General features: G+C 40.1%; 1 protein-coding gene and 1 pseudogene across 2 annotated transcripts; both read right to left on the bottom strand.

The window, feature by feature from the left end:
* Positions 1-4,397: 4,397 nt before the first annotated feature.
* Positions 4,398-6,672, bottom strand: LOC143848581 (cytochrome P450 monooxygenase 76AD131-like). Its single transcript, XM_077357545.1, has 2 exons — positions 5,574-6,672; positions 4,398-5,197 (listed from the first exon to the last, which is right to left on the bottom strand). The coding sequence occupies exons 1-2, from the start codon at positions 6,498-6,500 to the stop codon at positions 4,541-4,543; spliced, it is 1,584 nt and encodes a 527-aa protein (XP_077213660.1). The 5' UTR covers positions 6,501-6,672; the 3' UTR covers positions 4,398-4,540.
* A 3,482-nt stretch (positions 6,673-10,154) lies between these two features.
* Positions 10,155-12,286, bottom strand: LOC143848701 (cytochrome P450 monooxygenase 76AD131-like; annotated as a pseudogene). Its single transcript, XR_013235449.1, has 2 exons — positions 11,302-12,286; positions 10,155-10,939 (listed from the first exon to the last, which is right to left on the bottom strand). The product of XR_013235449.1 is annotated as a cytochrome P450 monooxygenase 76AD131-like (transcript).
* Positions 12,287-14,803: the final 2,517 nt, after the last annotated feature.

The following is a 14,803-nucleotide window of genomic DNA, read 5'->3' as shown; positions in this document are numbered from 1 at the left end:
TTTCTGACACATCCACTTCTACCCCTATGGTTTAAAAATTGACAAAGACATCCCCTCTAGTTTCGTTGGGTTTTTTTCACTGGACGGTGCAAACAACGCACGTGAAATGACCCATTTGCCCTCTGTTTTAAGTTGACTGGAAATGAAGAAAACAACAGTTGGGTTTTTTATCTTTGGGTTTTTATCGACGGAACTGGATTTGGTGCGGGTGGTGGAGTCGGTGGTGGTGCTAGCGGTGGTTTGGGAGGTGGTGGTCGTGGTGGAGTTGGTGGTGGGTCAGGACACGGTGGTGGATTCGGTGCAGGTGGTGGTGTAGGAGGTGGCGCCGGGGGTGGTGTGGGTGGTGGTGGAGGATTTGGAGGGGGTGGAGGAGGTGGTGTTGGTGGTGGATCCGGGCAGGGTGGAGGATTTGGTGCGGGTGGTGGTGTAGGAGGTGGTGCAGGAGGAGGCATTGGGGGTGGCGGTGGAGGGGCAGTGGTGGAGTTGGTGGTGGGTCCGGACAGGGTGGCGGATTCGGCGCGGGTGGTGGTGTAGGAGGTGGTGTTGGTGGTGGTGGAGGATTTGGAGGGGGTGGTGTTTCAGAGAACACAGATACAGGGGTATTTTGGTCCATACAATATTAACCATGGTTACTTTCTACGGTTCCGTCGGGTTAACGTAACGGCCAGTTGACGGAAGGGAGATACTTATAACAAAACGAAACTAGAGGGGATGTCTTTGTCAATTTTTAAACCATAGGGGTAGAAGTGGATGTGTCAGAAACTAGAGGGGAGGTAAATGTATTTATCCCTAAAAGAAAATCAATGGTGGTGAGCGAGTCAAGGTCCTCCATGTTATTACGAGGAAACATCTTCATTTCTTTGAAAAACAAAACTTCTTTTCCCACGTAAAAAAGAACTTTTCACGCACAAGGAGGGAGACTCCTTCCTCCAGTCTTTGTAATGTCGTGAAACTCAGTTTCAAGACTAAGGTGAGGAAGAAATAGGACAATAAAATGAAATCAATGGTGGTATGTGAGTCATGGTCCTCCATGTTATTACCAGGAAACGTTTGTGTTTCATTTCTTTGAAAACAAAACTTCTTTTCCCACGTAAAAAAGAACTTTTCACGCACAAAGAGGGTGACTCCTTCCTCCAGTCTTTGTAATGTCGTGAAACTCAATTTCAAGACTATGTTGCACTTTGGATCACCACGGGGCAAAAAAGCACTTTTGAGGTCTTGTGTACGTGAAAATTGACCCTCTTTAGAAATACACTTTCTAATAACCATTTTTTTAACAATTTCGAGTATCTATCTATTATAATATAGCTGGATGGGGTTTCACTGTTCATGCTGACGTAGACAGCTCCCCCACCGATGTTTTATCTATGTGGCACCCATAAATTAAAAACGAATTGCCTTCTCTAATCGCCGAACGTCCGACTTAATAGGCAAAAAAATCAGCTGAAAGAAAACCATGTTAGTTCCCTATTCCAAATTAAAAAACCTTTCCATAATAAAATTACAATAGGAAACTCTTTTCATTGCGTTTGGAATCTATCCATTCTTAAACGGGGAAGGGAGAAGAATCAGTAGTATTTCAAAGATCGCGCATATGTGTTGAGCCTTGGTTCTCCCCCTCACGCATGTTCCAAGTTAGGTATGGTTTTTTGCTTTTATTGTATCATCTTTCTCTTTATCTAATAAATCAGTAGGTGTCGCCGTTATACCCCACCTTACCCATCAGGAAAAAAAAAAAACTTCCCAATCCATATTGTTTTTGTCAGCCTGGCATTTTTTTAATGATGCCATACGGTTTCTTCATCACGGTTGAATAATCCTTATCCTGACTTATCGGCCGGTGTTTGAGTGATAAAACCTTACTTTTAATTTTTCGGTTTACGTTTTCTAATATATGAACTTTTTTTCATATCAAGCTAGGGGGAATTGGGATATATGTCCATGCACGCGCCGATGCTGGCATGTGCTCTCTTCATCGCCCAAATGTTGTTAAATTTTATGATCATTCCCCTTTTCCGTACTTATTTTTTTCTATAATTAATTTTACAGCAAACCCCCTCACTTTATCATTTTTTCGATGGAGAAAAATTGTTATAGGGTGAGGTTTTTCCATTTAATGGGCAACCCAACCAAGTCAATGTTTTTAGCCTTGGACAGAAACATAGAAGCCCTAAATCTATAGTATTTTTTTCTATCAGCCGACCATTTTTTGATGAATTCACATGCTTTCTTCATCTTGACTCTTGAAATTAGTCATCCGATGTTTGATTAAATTTGCGTGTTTGATTTTACCGTGTTGCCCGTGCTACCCACCGGGTTTGAGATTGATTTTCGCTGTACACGTTGTCATGGGGCTAATTTTTCACTTTTTCAAACGCCCAGTGATGGGCAAGGGTGCAAGGTGTCACCACAAGCCAATGCCTTAGCCAACGATTAAAGGGGCTGACAAACATCCCCTTCTCTTCCACCCCTAACCCTCTTCCTGTTCCCTCTCCCGTGCCTTCTCTCATTGGCTGGCCCCCTACCTCTCGCGACTCTCATTCTGTATCCCTATCTCTCTAAGAACCCCTCTCTTGAAGGACAGCACGCCTGGGACTATGAGCTTCTGGGATTTTGCCATCTATATGACCAGGCTTGGGTCCAAGTCCAATGCCAAAACGAGAGTTCATCATCAAGATTGATACATGTAAAATCAACAGCTTAAAAGCATTATAAAGCACATCATTTTCATCATGCCTAATCAAAGTTTTAGAACCATTGGATGACGATGGGACAAAGGGCAATAGGCCCGACTTATGAAGCCAACAATATTCATGAACCCGATCACTCTACAAGGGCATGTTTGGCAACCATGAAAAAATATTCCTTGGAATATTAGTGGAGCCAGCTACACTGTGGGAAGAGAGGGGGTGACCTAGAGGGCGTGGGAGTGAGGTGACCTTGAGAGCGTGGGAGTGAGGCAGCATGAAAGGGCCTTGAAAAAACAAGAAAGAAATACTCAATAAGATATTTTCTTACTGTTTTTTAGTCAGGTATTTCTCATGCTCTGTGCACTCATGCCCTGTCAAGTCTCTTCTCTTCCTTATTCAGCTCCTATTCATAGTTGTGCCCTGGAGTATTCCATGAAATAATTTTTCTTTGTTACCAAACATGACCATGAGCATTCGGATTCCAATGGCCAGACAAATACTGTACAAATGGATAAAACATAATCTAATCAGAGAGATCTGTTTCCTAATATTGTCAATGGATCCCCTTCAGATCGGATCTCCCAATGCCTTGGTCACGGTCCCTTGAGATCTCTGATGGGACCGATTTTTTGTAGTCTTTTTCACAATCCCTACCCAAGGGTAAAACTCCTACCATTGCTCCACTCATTTGTTTTGTCCTTTAATCAAAGTTCAATTTCTTTTCAATTTTAATAACTTCCAAATCCAAACCCTGTCCTTGGGCCTCAAAGCCAAAAAAAAAAAAAAAAAAAACAGCCTTAACTTCTGCCTCGAGGCATCACAAACCCCAATGGACCCGAAGAACGCCCACTGAACTTCGCCACTCTCATTACGACATAAGCCGCCCAACCCGGCCGGGCCCGGGTTGCCAAAGCATGCACCATCAAAGTTCACTTTTACCATCAAATTCGTTTAATTTTATAAGATACCAAGAGTAAATTAATTGTCAGAAGGAAACGGAATTGGGCTGAGTCGGCTGCCACATCAGATTTGGGACGAAGACGAGGTTGTCCACCTCAGCATTGGACGATAGTCTCTATATTATAAGATATTAAGACGGGAAAAGTGAGTATGAGCGGCCCCTCATATAAGCTTATATGTGGTGACGGCAAGAAACACGGTGGGTCCATATTTTTTGCGTGATCCAAACCATTCGTTTGATAGGCCCTGACATAGATAGGATGTGCCCAAAAAATAGCTCCATAGGATCATCCCAACCCTTCGAACTGTCGACGTGAAAATGGGCAAATTTTTCACCTCGACAATTTGAAGGGATGGGATGATCTATGGAGCTGATTTTTTGGGCACACCCTATCTAAGTCAGGGCCTATCAAACTAATGGTTTGGATCACGCCAAAAATATGGGCCCACGGTTTTTCTTGCCATCACCTCATGTAAGCTTATATGATGGGCCACTCATACTCACTTTTCCCTATTAAGATTTACCTATTAAATAAGAGAGAAACTAAAGTAATAATTCGGCAACTGATTCCTCTCATTCTCTCTCTTCAATGATTGTACAACAGAGGATTGAGTGGAGGCATAAATTTTATATAGATAATTACTAAGTAAACATTTAAATGCATGTGTCAAGTAAAATAAGTAAATGATAACACGATACACGGTGCATAGAATTTATTTGAAGGGAGAAGCAAAATGTTGTATGACTTTTATTGATAATTAAAGAAATAAATTTCTTTATTGAAATAAATTGAAAAATACAAGAGTACAAGAGGCACACCCCCAAGACAACAATCATGGTTCAATACATAATAGAGCTGAAGCTAGAACCCATTACCGGATTGATATAATCATGCTTCTTCTTTTAAGAGTAGATCGTAGAGTTGTGGGTTCGATAATCGTGGCGTGGGTATAGCAACGACTGGGTTCGCTATCTTTATCACCTGGCCAAACTTGTCCGAAAGATCGATCTTGGTTCCCATCGGTAATTTCCAGTCGAATGAATGCAAGAGAGAACCTAATACATATTTCAGAGACCTCTCAGCCAAAGAGATCCCTGGACATATCCTCCTCCCTGACCCAAATGGAAAATAACGAAAATCGTTGCCCCTATAATCCCATTTATTACCTGCACTGGCACTACTCAAGAACCTCTCAGGAATGAACTCTGAGGGATTGTCCCAAAGCGAAGGGTCTCTCTGTATCTCCCATAAGTTCACAAAGATGGCAGTGTTTTTTGGGATGGTGTATCCACCCACCACACATGATTCAATTGCACTGTGAGGGATCAAGAAAACATTGGGTGGGTGCAAACGTAGTGCTTCTTTCACCACTGCTTCTAAATAATGCAATTCAGCACAATGGTAATCTTCAAGAATTTTATCTTTCCCCACTACTGATTCTAATTCCTCTTGAACTTTCTTCATTATCTCTGGCTTGTGCATCATCTCAGCCATGGCCCACTCTAATGTGGTTGATGTTGTGTCGACCCCGCCAGCTACCATGTCCTGCACCCACAAATCAAACAAACATGAGTCTTAATGTATGGCCATAAATTGTATGAACGCCTAAGACTGCATATAATCAACAACACCACTACTATTTCGAATATTAAGAATCGATTTTAAGTCTAAAACCGATTCTTTAAAAAATTGGATGTTTGTTCCGTGGTGTAGAATCATTTTGTACTCAAATCAATTCTACATCACAAGAGTGTGTTCTTTGCTTGGGATGTAGAACGTATTTGAGTCTAAAACGCATGGATTCTAAAACTATCAAATTAAATGCACAATTTTGCCTTGAATCGGTTTTGGACTCAACACTGATTCTAAAATCCGAAACAAACAAGCCTTAAATATTCATAGATTAAGAATAGAAAATTACCAGCAACAAGGCCTTGATGTGTGTCATTGTCAATGGTGTTTTGGGGTCCTCTTTATTCTTGATGTTCAAAAGGATATCGAGGAAATCCTTGTTTTGCTTCATGCTAGTGTCGTGATTCGCCTCTCCTACCTCTGCATTCATTTTCATCCGTTGATCTAGGATAGATTCGAATATCCTATCGAACCATGACATGAGGTTCTTTGCTTTACGTTGGACGCCCTGTATATCAAATCTGGCTAGAAGAGGAAATAGATCAGAAATGTTGGGTTGTGTAATGAGCTCCCCGATTTCCAACATGACATGCCGAAACTCCGACGCCACACTAGTCCCTTCATTCCCCTTGAGTGTGCCACCCCATAGGGTGCTCGTCATGGTGTTGAAGATTGTTTGAGTTATCTTCTCACCAACATTAACCGGGGTTTCAATTTTGGCATACACTTCGCTCAAGGTCTGATGAACCCGTAGTCGTCTATGGACTCGACCGGCGTCAAGGCTAGCAGTATTGAGAAGCTCTTGGATGCAAACCCTGCGGAGCATGCGCCATTCTGGACCATAGGGACTCAACACAATGTCGGACCCACCATAAGTGGCAGTAAGAAGTGCCGCAGCTTGCATGTCATGGTTAGCGAAGGTGGTGTCATGGTCTTTGAGGACCTCCTTTGCCATGGATGGGGAGCTTAATACAACACACAGCTTATTGCCGAGTCGGAGCTTGAAGATGGGGCCATAGATGGCAGATAATTTGGCATAATATCGATGGAGCTCGGGTTCGAGAAACGGAAGGTTACCAATCAATGGTAACCCACGTGGACCCGGAGGCAAAGGCGATGTGTTCCCCTTTCTGGATTTCTTGATCATCCATGCGATCCAAGATATCGCAACAATTGCAATGGAGAATATGAGGGCTTGTGAAGGATCTGAAGTCATATTTTTTTTCCTGTAAAGGGTAAAACGAGGAAATTGTTTAAAGAGCAAAGGGCATCAAATTGAAGGTGATTGTACAAAAGAGCTTAGCCCCTATTTATTTTGATCTCTAGGGGGAAGGTAAAAGTGGAAACATTATGACATGTCAATAGAGGTGTGCGAGTCAAGGTCCTCCATGTTATTACACGGAAACGTTTGTGTCTCATGTCTTTGAAAAACAAAACTTCTTTTCCCACGTAAAAAGAACTCTTCACGCAAAAATTTGAAGGCTCCTACCTCCAGTCTTTGTAATGTCGTGAAAATTAACTAAGTTTCAAGACTAAGGTGCACTTTGGATCACCTCGGGGCAAAAAAGCACATTTGAGTTCTCATGTGTACGTGAAAATTGGCCCTCTTTCGAAATACACTATAATCTATAATAACCATTTTTAACTATTTCTATTATAATATAAAGAGAAGAGTGCCGTTATCAAAACAAGAAAGTGCAAATATAACTTCCCTTCTAAGAACCCTCTATTTAAAATTTAATATATGGGCAACCAATAGAAGAACTGGAACGCGTTACCATGGCGTTCACGGCGTTGGAAAGTCTTTAAACTAAGAGGAAGAAAAATACGAATGATAATAATCCGTCTAGGGGACATTAATTCTCTTTGGAATCTTATATACGCGTAGTCTTATTTGAATACAAAAATGTTTTTGAATGTTGAATTATTTAGAGAGTTGGCAAGGTTTGAACCCATTAACTTGTAAGGTCATTATGTTACCGTTTGTTTAGATGGTCGTAATCTCTACCTACTGAAACTATCGTCGGAAGCAAGAGGGGGGAATTTCTTCCACCCATTAAAAAATGATCACAGGGCTCTGAATCACCCTTTTTTAAAAAAAAAACTATCTATTTTAGCATTTTTTCCCCCTTGAGATGTATTTTTTTATTCAACTATTTGGGTCAACCAATATTTTCTCTCTTTGCTGAGAAGCAACAATTTATATGTGTACGAGCAAACTATCAAAACAATGAAATATGTGCAACCAAGTCATGCAAGGTGACATGTTAACATGACGTCCCACCATAGGAAAGTCATATACTCGAGGGAAGGGTGTGCCTCTAAAATCAAACGTTGGAATATCAATTGTCTTCTAGAGAGATGAAATGTGAATGCTAATACCAATTCCATTCTTGGAAGGGAAAATGTGAATCTCTCTCTTTTGTTATTCAACCATATATGGGCAAAGCTTCCTGCCTTCGGTAATCTCTCTCTCTCTCTCTCTCTCTCTCTCAAATGCAATAAATTCAAGACCCATTTAAGTTAATGGTAGACTAATGCTATGATAACGCATAAGTCATCCCATTTAAGTTAATGGTAGACTAATGCTATGATAAGGCATAAGTCATCAGGTATGTCATCATCAGTTCACATCCGATAAAGGCTTTTTTCACGGAGCTCCAGACTTGGTCTTCATTTTTCAGCGGAGGATTTGTGATGGCATTCATAGTTTATTCCAATTAAATGCATATGACTTGTATTGATTGGTAATAGGGGCGGCGATACCGAATTTCTTTCCAGATACGTCATATGCCAGACTTCTCTGATTGTTTTGGATCCTTCCAAACGGACTTGGCATTGGTTGAACCAACTCATCTTGAGTTAATTACTCATCTCCTCACTCATAGAAGAACAAAACTTGGCTTCACAACAGTTTGGATCGAGGAAGTTCCTCCAGCACCCTCTAATAGAGGGAGTATGGAAATATCAAGTCCACGGCTACTTTTTATTTTCAAAAAGGATTTGATATTTCCACACCCCTTGCTATTACACTATTAGCAAGGGACCGGAGGAACTTCCTCCGAACGGATCCGAAGCCAAGTTTTAGAAGGTGATGCAATTCGGTACCGACGAAATTAAGCGTGAAAATTGATTGCAAGAACGGAAATAGAGTGGAATGAAGAAAACTTAAAGGGTTGGCCCTTTTCTATTTTATTTCATTTACAAGTTGCAGCCTACGCAAGGGAATGAAAAACAGTGTAAAGAAAATGGACGAAAGTCTGAAACAACACGTTTGGGTCTACTTTACTCAATTATTGTTTTTATATTTTTGTTCATCCAAGTTAATGGGAAATTAAGCAGATTTAAATTAAGCAGGGGAAATGGCCAAAAGTTTGAAAAGCTATTAAAGTACAAAAGAATAAATAACGCCTTGCTCTAACAGCTTAAACTTTTGGAGTAATTGGGGTCAGTTTCACATGGTATCAAAGCCATAGCCATGCATGTTATGGGTTCAAACCTCTTTGGTAGCAAAGTCCACATGCAATGGCCAAACCCAAAGAGGGGTCGCATGTGTCACTTGTAGGCCAACCCTAAAAAGAGGGGGGCACATGTGAGGGGGAGTATTAAAGTATACAAGAATAAATAATGCCTTGCTCCAACAGCTTAAGCTTTTGGGCAACCAAAAGTGCCGTTATGAAAACAAAAGAAGAGTGCCGTTATGAAAACAAGGAAGTGCAAATACAATTCCCCTTAAGAACCCTCTATTTAAAATTTAATATATGGGCAACCAATATGAGAACGGGGACGCGTTACCTTGGCGCTCACAGCATTGGAGAGTCTTAAACTAAAGAGGACTGTGCGTGCCAAAATCAAACATGGGAATATCAATTACTTTCTAGAAAGAAAAATATGAATGATAATAACCCTTCTAGGAAGAGAAAATGCGAATGCTTCCCTCCCTCTGTCTCTCCCTCTAATGAAATAGTGTTGTCCAATTTGTGGGTCCTACCTAGATTCAAAATTGGCCTAAAACTCATGATTGAGCAAGCACTAGTAACTATTGGACTAAATGTATTTTTTGAGGCTTTGAGTATGATGGAATGCTGTTTCTATATAGTTTTTGGGAGCATGACATTATTTTTCTTCTATAAATTATAGTTTTTGACCATCCATTTGCAAGCTCTCCATCCAACGGTTAGGATCACTCCATTTCAGACTATCTTCAACATGCCAAAGATGATCGGTGATATCAATTGGTCATATCGGCGCGAGTTAAGATCCGATAGATTCGTATCGGCGAGAGAAATCCATTAAATCCGATTTCATGCTCCGAATTCCATATGTATAATTTAAGAAAGAAATCACTAAAAATTCTACGTCGAATCTCCAAAGTTCTAGTTTCTGAATTCATATTCATATATATTGATTTTGAGTTCTTTGGAATCGTAAATCAACATCGGATCCAAGAAAACTCAAGATCAACCCAAAGATTCTTATTTCTAATTCATATTAATCAAAGATCTTATTTCTTTTCTCTTTTCAAACCCATGTTTTAGGATTTCTAACTATCCAAATCTTTCATAGATCATAGATTTTACCTGGGCTCGCGGGTTCTACTCCAAAATCGCGATCTCCTCGGTCTTCTCCTTCTCTTTCTCTGATTTCTATCTCTTGGGCTTAACAAAACGGTTATGGTTTGTTTAGCCACAAAACAGATATTCCTCTCTCTCTCTCTCTCTCTCTCTCTCATGATTGTACAACAGATGATTGAGTGGAGACATAAATTTGTTATAGATAATTACTAGTTAAACGATTAAATGCATGTGTCAAGTAAAATAATTAAATGATAACACGATTAGAAGGTGCATAAAATTTATTTGAAGGGAGAAGCTAAATGATTGTAGGACTTTTATTGATAATTAAAGAAATAAATTTATTTATTCAAATATACTACAATACAAGAGTACAAAAGGCATATCCCCAAGACAACAATCACCCATTACTGGATTAATATCATCATGGTTCTTCTTTTAAGAGCAGATCGTAGAGTTTCGGGTTCGATAATCGTGGCGTGGGTATAGCAACGACGGGGTTTGCTATCTTTATCACCTGGCCAAACTTGTCCGCAAGATCGATCTTGGTTCCGGTCGGTAATTTCCAGTCGAACGAATGCAAGAGAGAACCCAATACATATTTTAGAGACCTCTCAGCCAAAGAGATCCCTGGACAGATCCTCCTCCCTGACCCAAATGGAAAATAACGAAAATCATTGCCCCTATAATCCCATTTATTACCTGCAGTGGCACTACTCAAGAACCTCTCAGGAATGAACTCTGAGGGATTGTCCCACAGGGAAGGGTCTCTCTGTATCTCCCATAAGTTCACAAAGATGGCAGTGTTTTTTGGGATGGTGTATCCACCCACCACGCATGATTCAATTGCACTGTGAGGGATCAAGAAAACATTGGGAGGGTGCAAACGTAGTGCTTCTTTCACCACTGCTTCTAAATAATGCAATTCAGCACAATGGGAATCTTCAAGAATTTTATCCTTCCCCACTACTGATTCTAATTCCTCTTGAGCTTTCTTCATTATCTCGGGTTTGTGCATCATTTCAGCCATGGCCCACTCTAATGTGGTTGATGTTGTGTCGACCCCCCCAGCTACCATGTCCTGCACCCACAAATCAAATAAACACATGAGCCTTAATGTACGGTCATAAATTATATGAATGCCTAAGACGCAAAACCACTATTATTTTGCGTTTTGAGAATCGAATTTTAGTATAAAACCGATTCTTAGAAAAATCGGATGTTTGTTCCGAGGTGTAGAATCATTTTGTACTCTGATAAATTCTACATCACAACAGTCAGTTATTTGCTTGGGATGTAGAATCTATTTGAGTCCAAAATCGGTTCTAAAACTATCAAATTAAATGCACGATTTTGCCTTGAATCGGTTTTGGACTCAACACTGATTCTAAAATCCGAAACAAACGAGCCCTAAATATTCATAGATTAAGTATAGAAAATTACCAGCAACAAGGCCTTGATGTGTGTCATTGTCAATGGTGTTTTGGGGTCCTCTTTATTCTTGAGGTTCAAAAGGATATCGAGGAAATCCTTGTTTTGCTTCATGCTAATGTCGTGATTCGCCTCTCCTACCTCTGCATTCATTTTCATCCGTTGATCTAGGATAGATTCGAATATCCTATCGAACCATGACATGAGGTTCTTTGCTTTACGTTGGACGCCCTGTATATCAAATCTGGCTAGAAGAGGAAATAGATCAGAAATGTTGGGTTGTGTAATGAGCTCCCCGATTTCCAACATGATATGCCGAAACTCCGACGCCACACTAGTCTCTTCATTCCCCTTGAGTGTGCCACCCCATAGGGTGCTCGTCATGGTGTTGAAGATTGTTTGAGTTATCTTCTCACCAACATCAACCGGGGTTTCAATTTTGGCATACACTTCGCTCAAGGTCTGATGAACCCGTAGTCGTCTGTGGACTCGACCGGACTCGACCGGCGTCAAGGCTAGCAGTATTGAGAAGCTCTTGGATGCAAACCCTGCGGAGCATGCGCCATTCTGGACCATAGGGACTCAACACAATGTCGGACCCACCATAAGTGGCAGTAAGAAGTGCCGCAGCTTGCATGTCATGGTTGGCGAAGGTGGTGTCATGGTCTTTGAGGACCTCCTTCGCCATGGACGGGGAGCTTAATACAACACACAGCTTATTGCCGAGTCGGAGCTTGAAGATGGGGCCATAGATGGCAGATAATTTGGCATAATATCGATGGAGCTCGGGTTCGAGAAACGGAAGGTTACCGATCAATGGTAACCCACGTGGACCCGGAGGCAAAGGCGATGTGTTCCCCTTTATGGATTTCTTGATCATCCATGCGATCCAAGATATCGCAACGATCGCGATGGAGAAGATGAGGGCTTGTGAAGGGTCTGAAGTCATATTTTTTTCCTGTAAAGGGTAAAACGAGGAAATTGTTTGAAGAGCAAAGGGCATCCAATTGAAGGTGATTGTACAAAAGAGCTTAGCCCCTATTTATATTGATCTCTATGGGGAGGTAAAAATGGAAAAATTATGACATGTGAATAGAGGTGTGCGAGTCGAGGTCCTCCATGTTATTACAAGGAAACATTTGTGTTTCATGTCTTTGAAAAATAAAACTTCTTTTCCCACGTACAAAGAACTTTTCACGCACAAATTGGAAGACTCCTTCCTCCAGTCTTTGTAATGTCGTGAAAATTAACTCAGTTTCAAGACTAAGGTGCACTTTGGATCACCTCGGGGGCAAAAAAGCACATTTGAGGCTTTGAGTATGATGGAATGCTGTTTCTAGAACATGACGTTATTTTTCTTCTATAAATTATAGTTTTTGACCATCCATTTGCAAGCTCTCCATCCAACGGTTAGGATCAGTCCATTTCAGACTATCTTCAACATGCCAAAGATGAACGGTGATATCAATTGGTCATCCTACCCTCGATTCTGGTGGTGTGCGAGTCAAGGTCCTCCATGTTATTCCAAGGCAACATTTGTTTATCATTTCTTTGAATAATTAATTTGTACGTTGAACAACAAAATTTCTGCTTTCACTAAGTAAATAAGACTTTTCATGGACAATGACTTTTTGAAGCTGAGGTAAACTCGGTTTTAAAGACTAAGGTGCACTTATGATGAGGCAAACAAAATAACAAATACATTTGAGCTCTTGGCAGAGCGTGTGTTATCTTGTATAAGAGAAGAGCGTCGTTATCAATACAAGGTGGTGCAGATTCAATTTCCCTTCTAACTTCTAAGAACGTTCTATTTAATTTAAATTTAATATATGGACAGCTAATAATGGAGAGTCGAAGCTGCCTTGCCTTGACGCTCACAGCCTAGGAAACTCTTAAACTATAGAGAAGTCTAACTGCCAAAATCAAAGATGGGTACCTTCTAGAAAGAGAAAATGTATCAATTTCCATCTAGGAGAAGAAAATGTGAATGCCTCTCTCTCTCTCTCTCTAATGACTTAGGGGCCGTTTGGATATGCGGATTTTAGAATCTAGGTTTTTAGTTTGAAAACAGTGTAAGAGAGGGTAAATGATCAAGCTGATGTATGCTGTCCACTCCTGACAGCGTTTCTTGAATTTTAAGTGAGAAATTCAGGTTTTAAAAAACCCGATTACGCAAGCATTATTAAGTAGTAACTATTCCACTAATTGTGTTTTTTACCCTTTGAATGTGATGGAATAATGCTTCTATAGAGTTTTGACCATCCTTTTGCAAGCTCTCGATCCAAAAGTAGAGCACTCAATGAATATGCATGATTTGTTTGTTATATAATGATAATCATGTAAGATATTTTTTCCTTTTTTTGATATCCTTGATTGTGTTGGGCTTTTTTCCTGCTTTAATATTTAGCAATTTAAGAAAACAGGGAGAAAGAAGATGAAGTAAATACTTTCTCTTCAAATACCTGTGAACGTCATCTTCAAACGTCATCACCACCTACACTCTCTAGAGTCTTTCTAATTTAGGAAGTCTTTTAGTTTTTGTAGTTTGACTAAATCGATTGGAAAGAGATTTATTGAAATGGGTAGTTTAGCTAGAGGTTGTATCTATCTATCATACAAAGTAGTAGATATCTTATGAGTCTTTCTTTATTCAAAGTACTTACGTATTTAAACATTTACACGTGAATGGAAAAAAAAGAAAAATGGAGAACTTCCACTTTTCCCAAATTGTATTCATGTTATTTTTTATCAAAGAGTGCATATTCATGTTCTTGAAAGAGAGCTTTCAAGTTTTGCAATTTCTTTGGTGTGCCTATGGTTTTGTGCCTTCACAAGTATGCACGCACTACGTTTTACACACTTCTTCTTCTCTCTTGTTAAGTTTTACACACGCACTAAGCTCAGCTTGTTGGGGAACTGTCACGCCCCAAACCCCACCCTGGGCGTAGGACATGACAGCGCCATACACCTGCAAGACGAATCTCACAAATGTACAAGGCTACAAAGCAATAACAGAAAATAACCTGGCATTTCATAACTAAAATATCAAAGTAATGATTAATGCGGACCCATCAGAGTCAAATCAAATCTCATCTCTTCTCCAAAGAGTCAAACAAATAAATAATAATGTCTTTACATTTTATTCACGTACTCACTTTCTAATAAACTGAAATAACTAAACTAAATCTCTGAGTCCAAATCCAAAGCTAAGCGTCATGTTCCTCGTTATCTTCACGAGGGCCAAGACCTGAAAAATATTAAATAACCACAGTCAGCTGAAAAGCTCGGTACATAATAAAGCACTACTCTAAGCACAGTCTAGCATGTCAGGATTCAATAGGGTCAGAAACTCAAAGTCAAAACTGAGTTCAAAGGTCTTAACTGATTCGTTAGGCATAAACAGTGATAAGTGCATGTCAAATATGGTTCTAAATTCTGAATCTTAGATCGGATCAAAGTCGGAGATTTCAGAGTTCATGTACAGAAGGTTCAGAATTCAAATACACTTCAGAGT

The sequence above is a fragment of the Tasmannia lanceolata genome, unplaced genomic scaffold (genome assembly GCF_043159265.1).
Source record: "Tasmannia lanceolata isolate RefF3 unplaced genomic scaffold, GAP_Taslan_0.1 ptg000016l, whole genome shotgun sequence".
In the NCBI taxonomy this organism is placed as follows: domain Eukaryota; kingdom Viridiplantae; phylum Streptophyta; class Magnoliopsida; order Canellales; family Winteraceae; genus Tasmannia; species Tasmannia lanceolata.
This window is presented reverse-complemented; position numbering and strand designations above follow the sequence as displayed.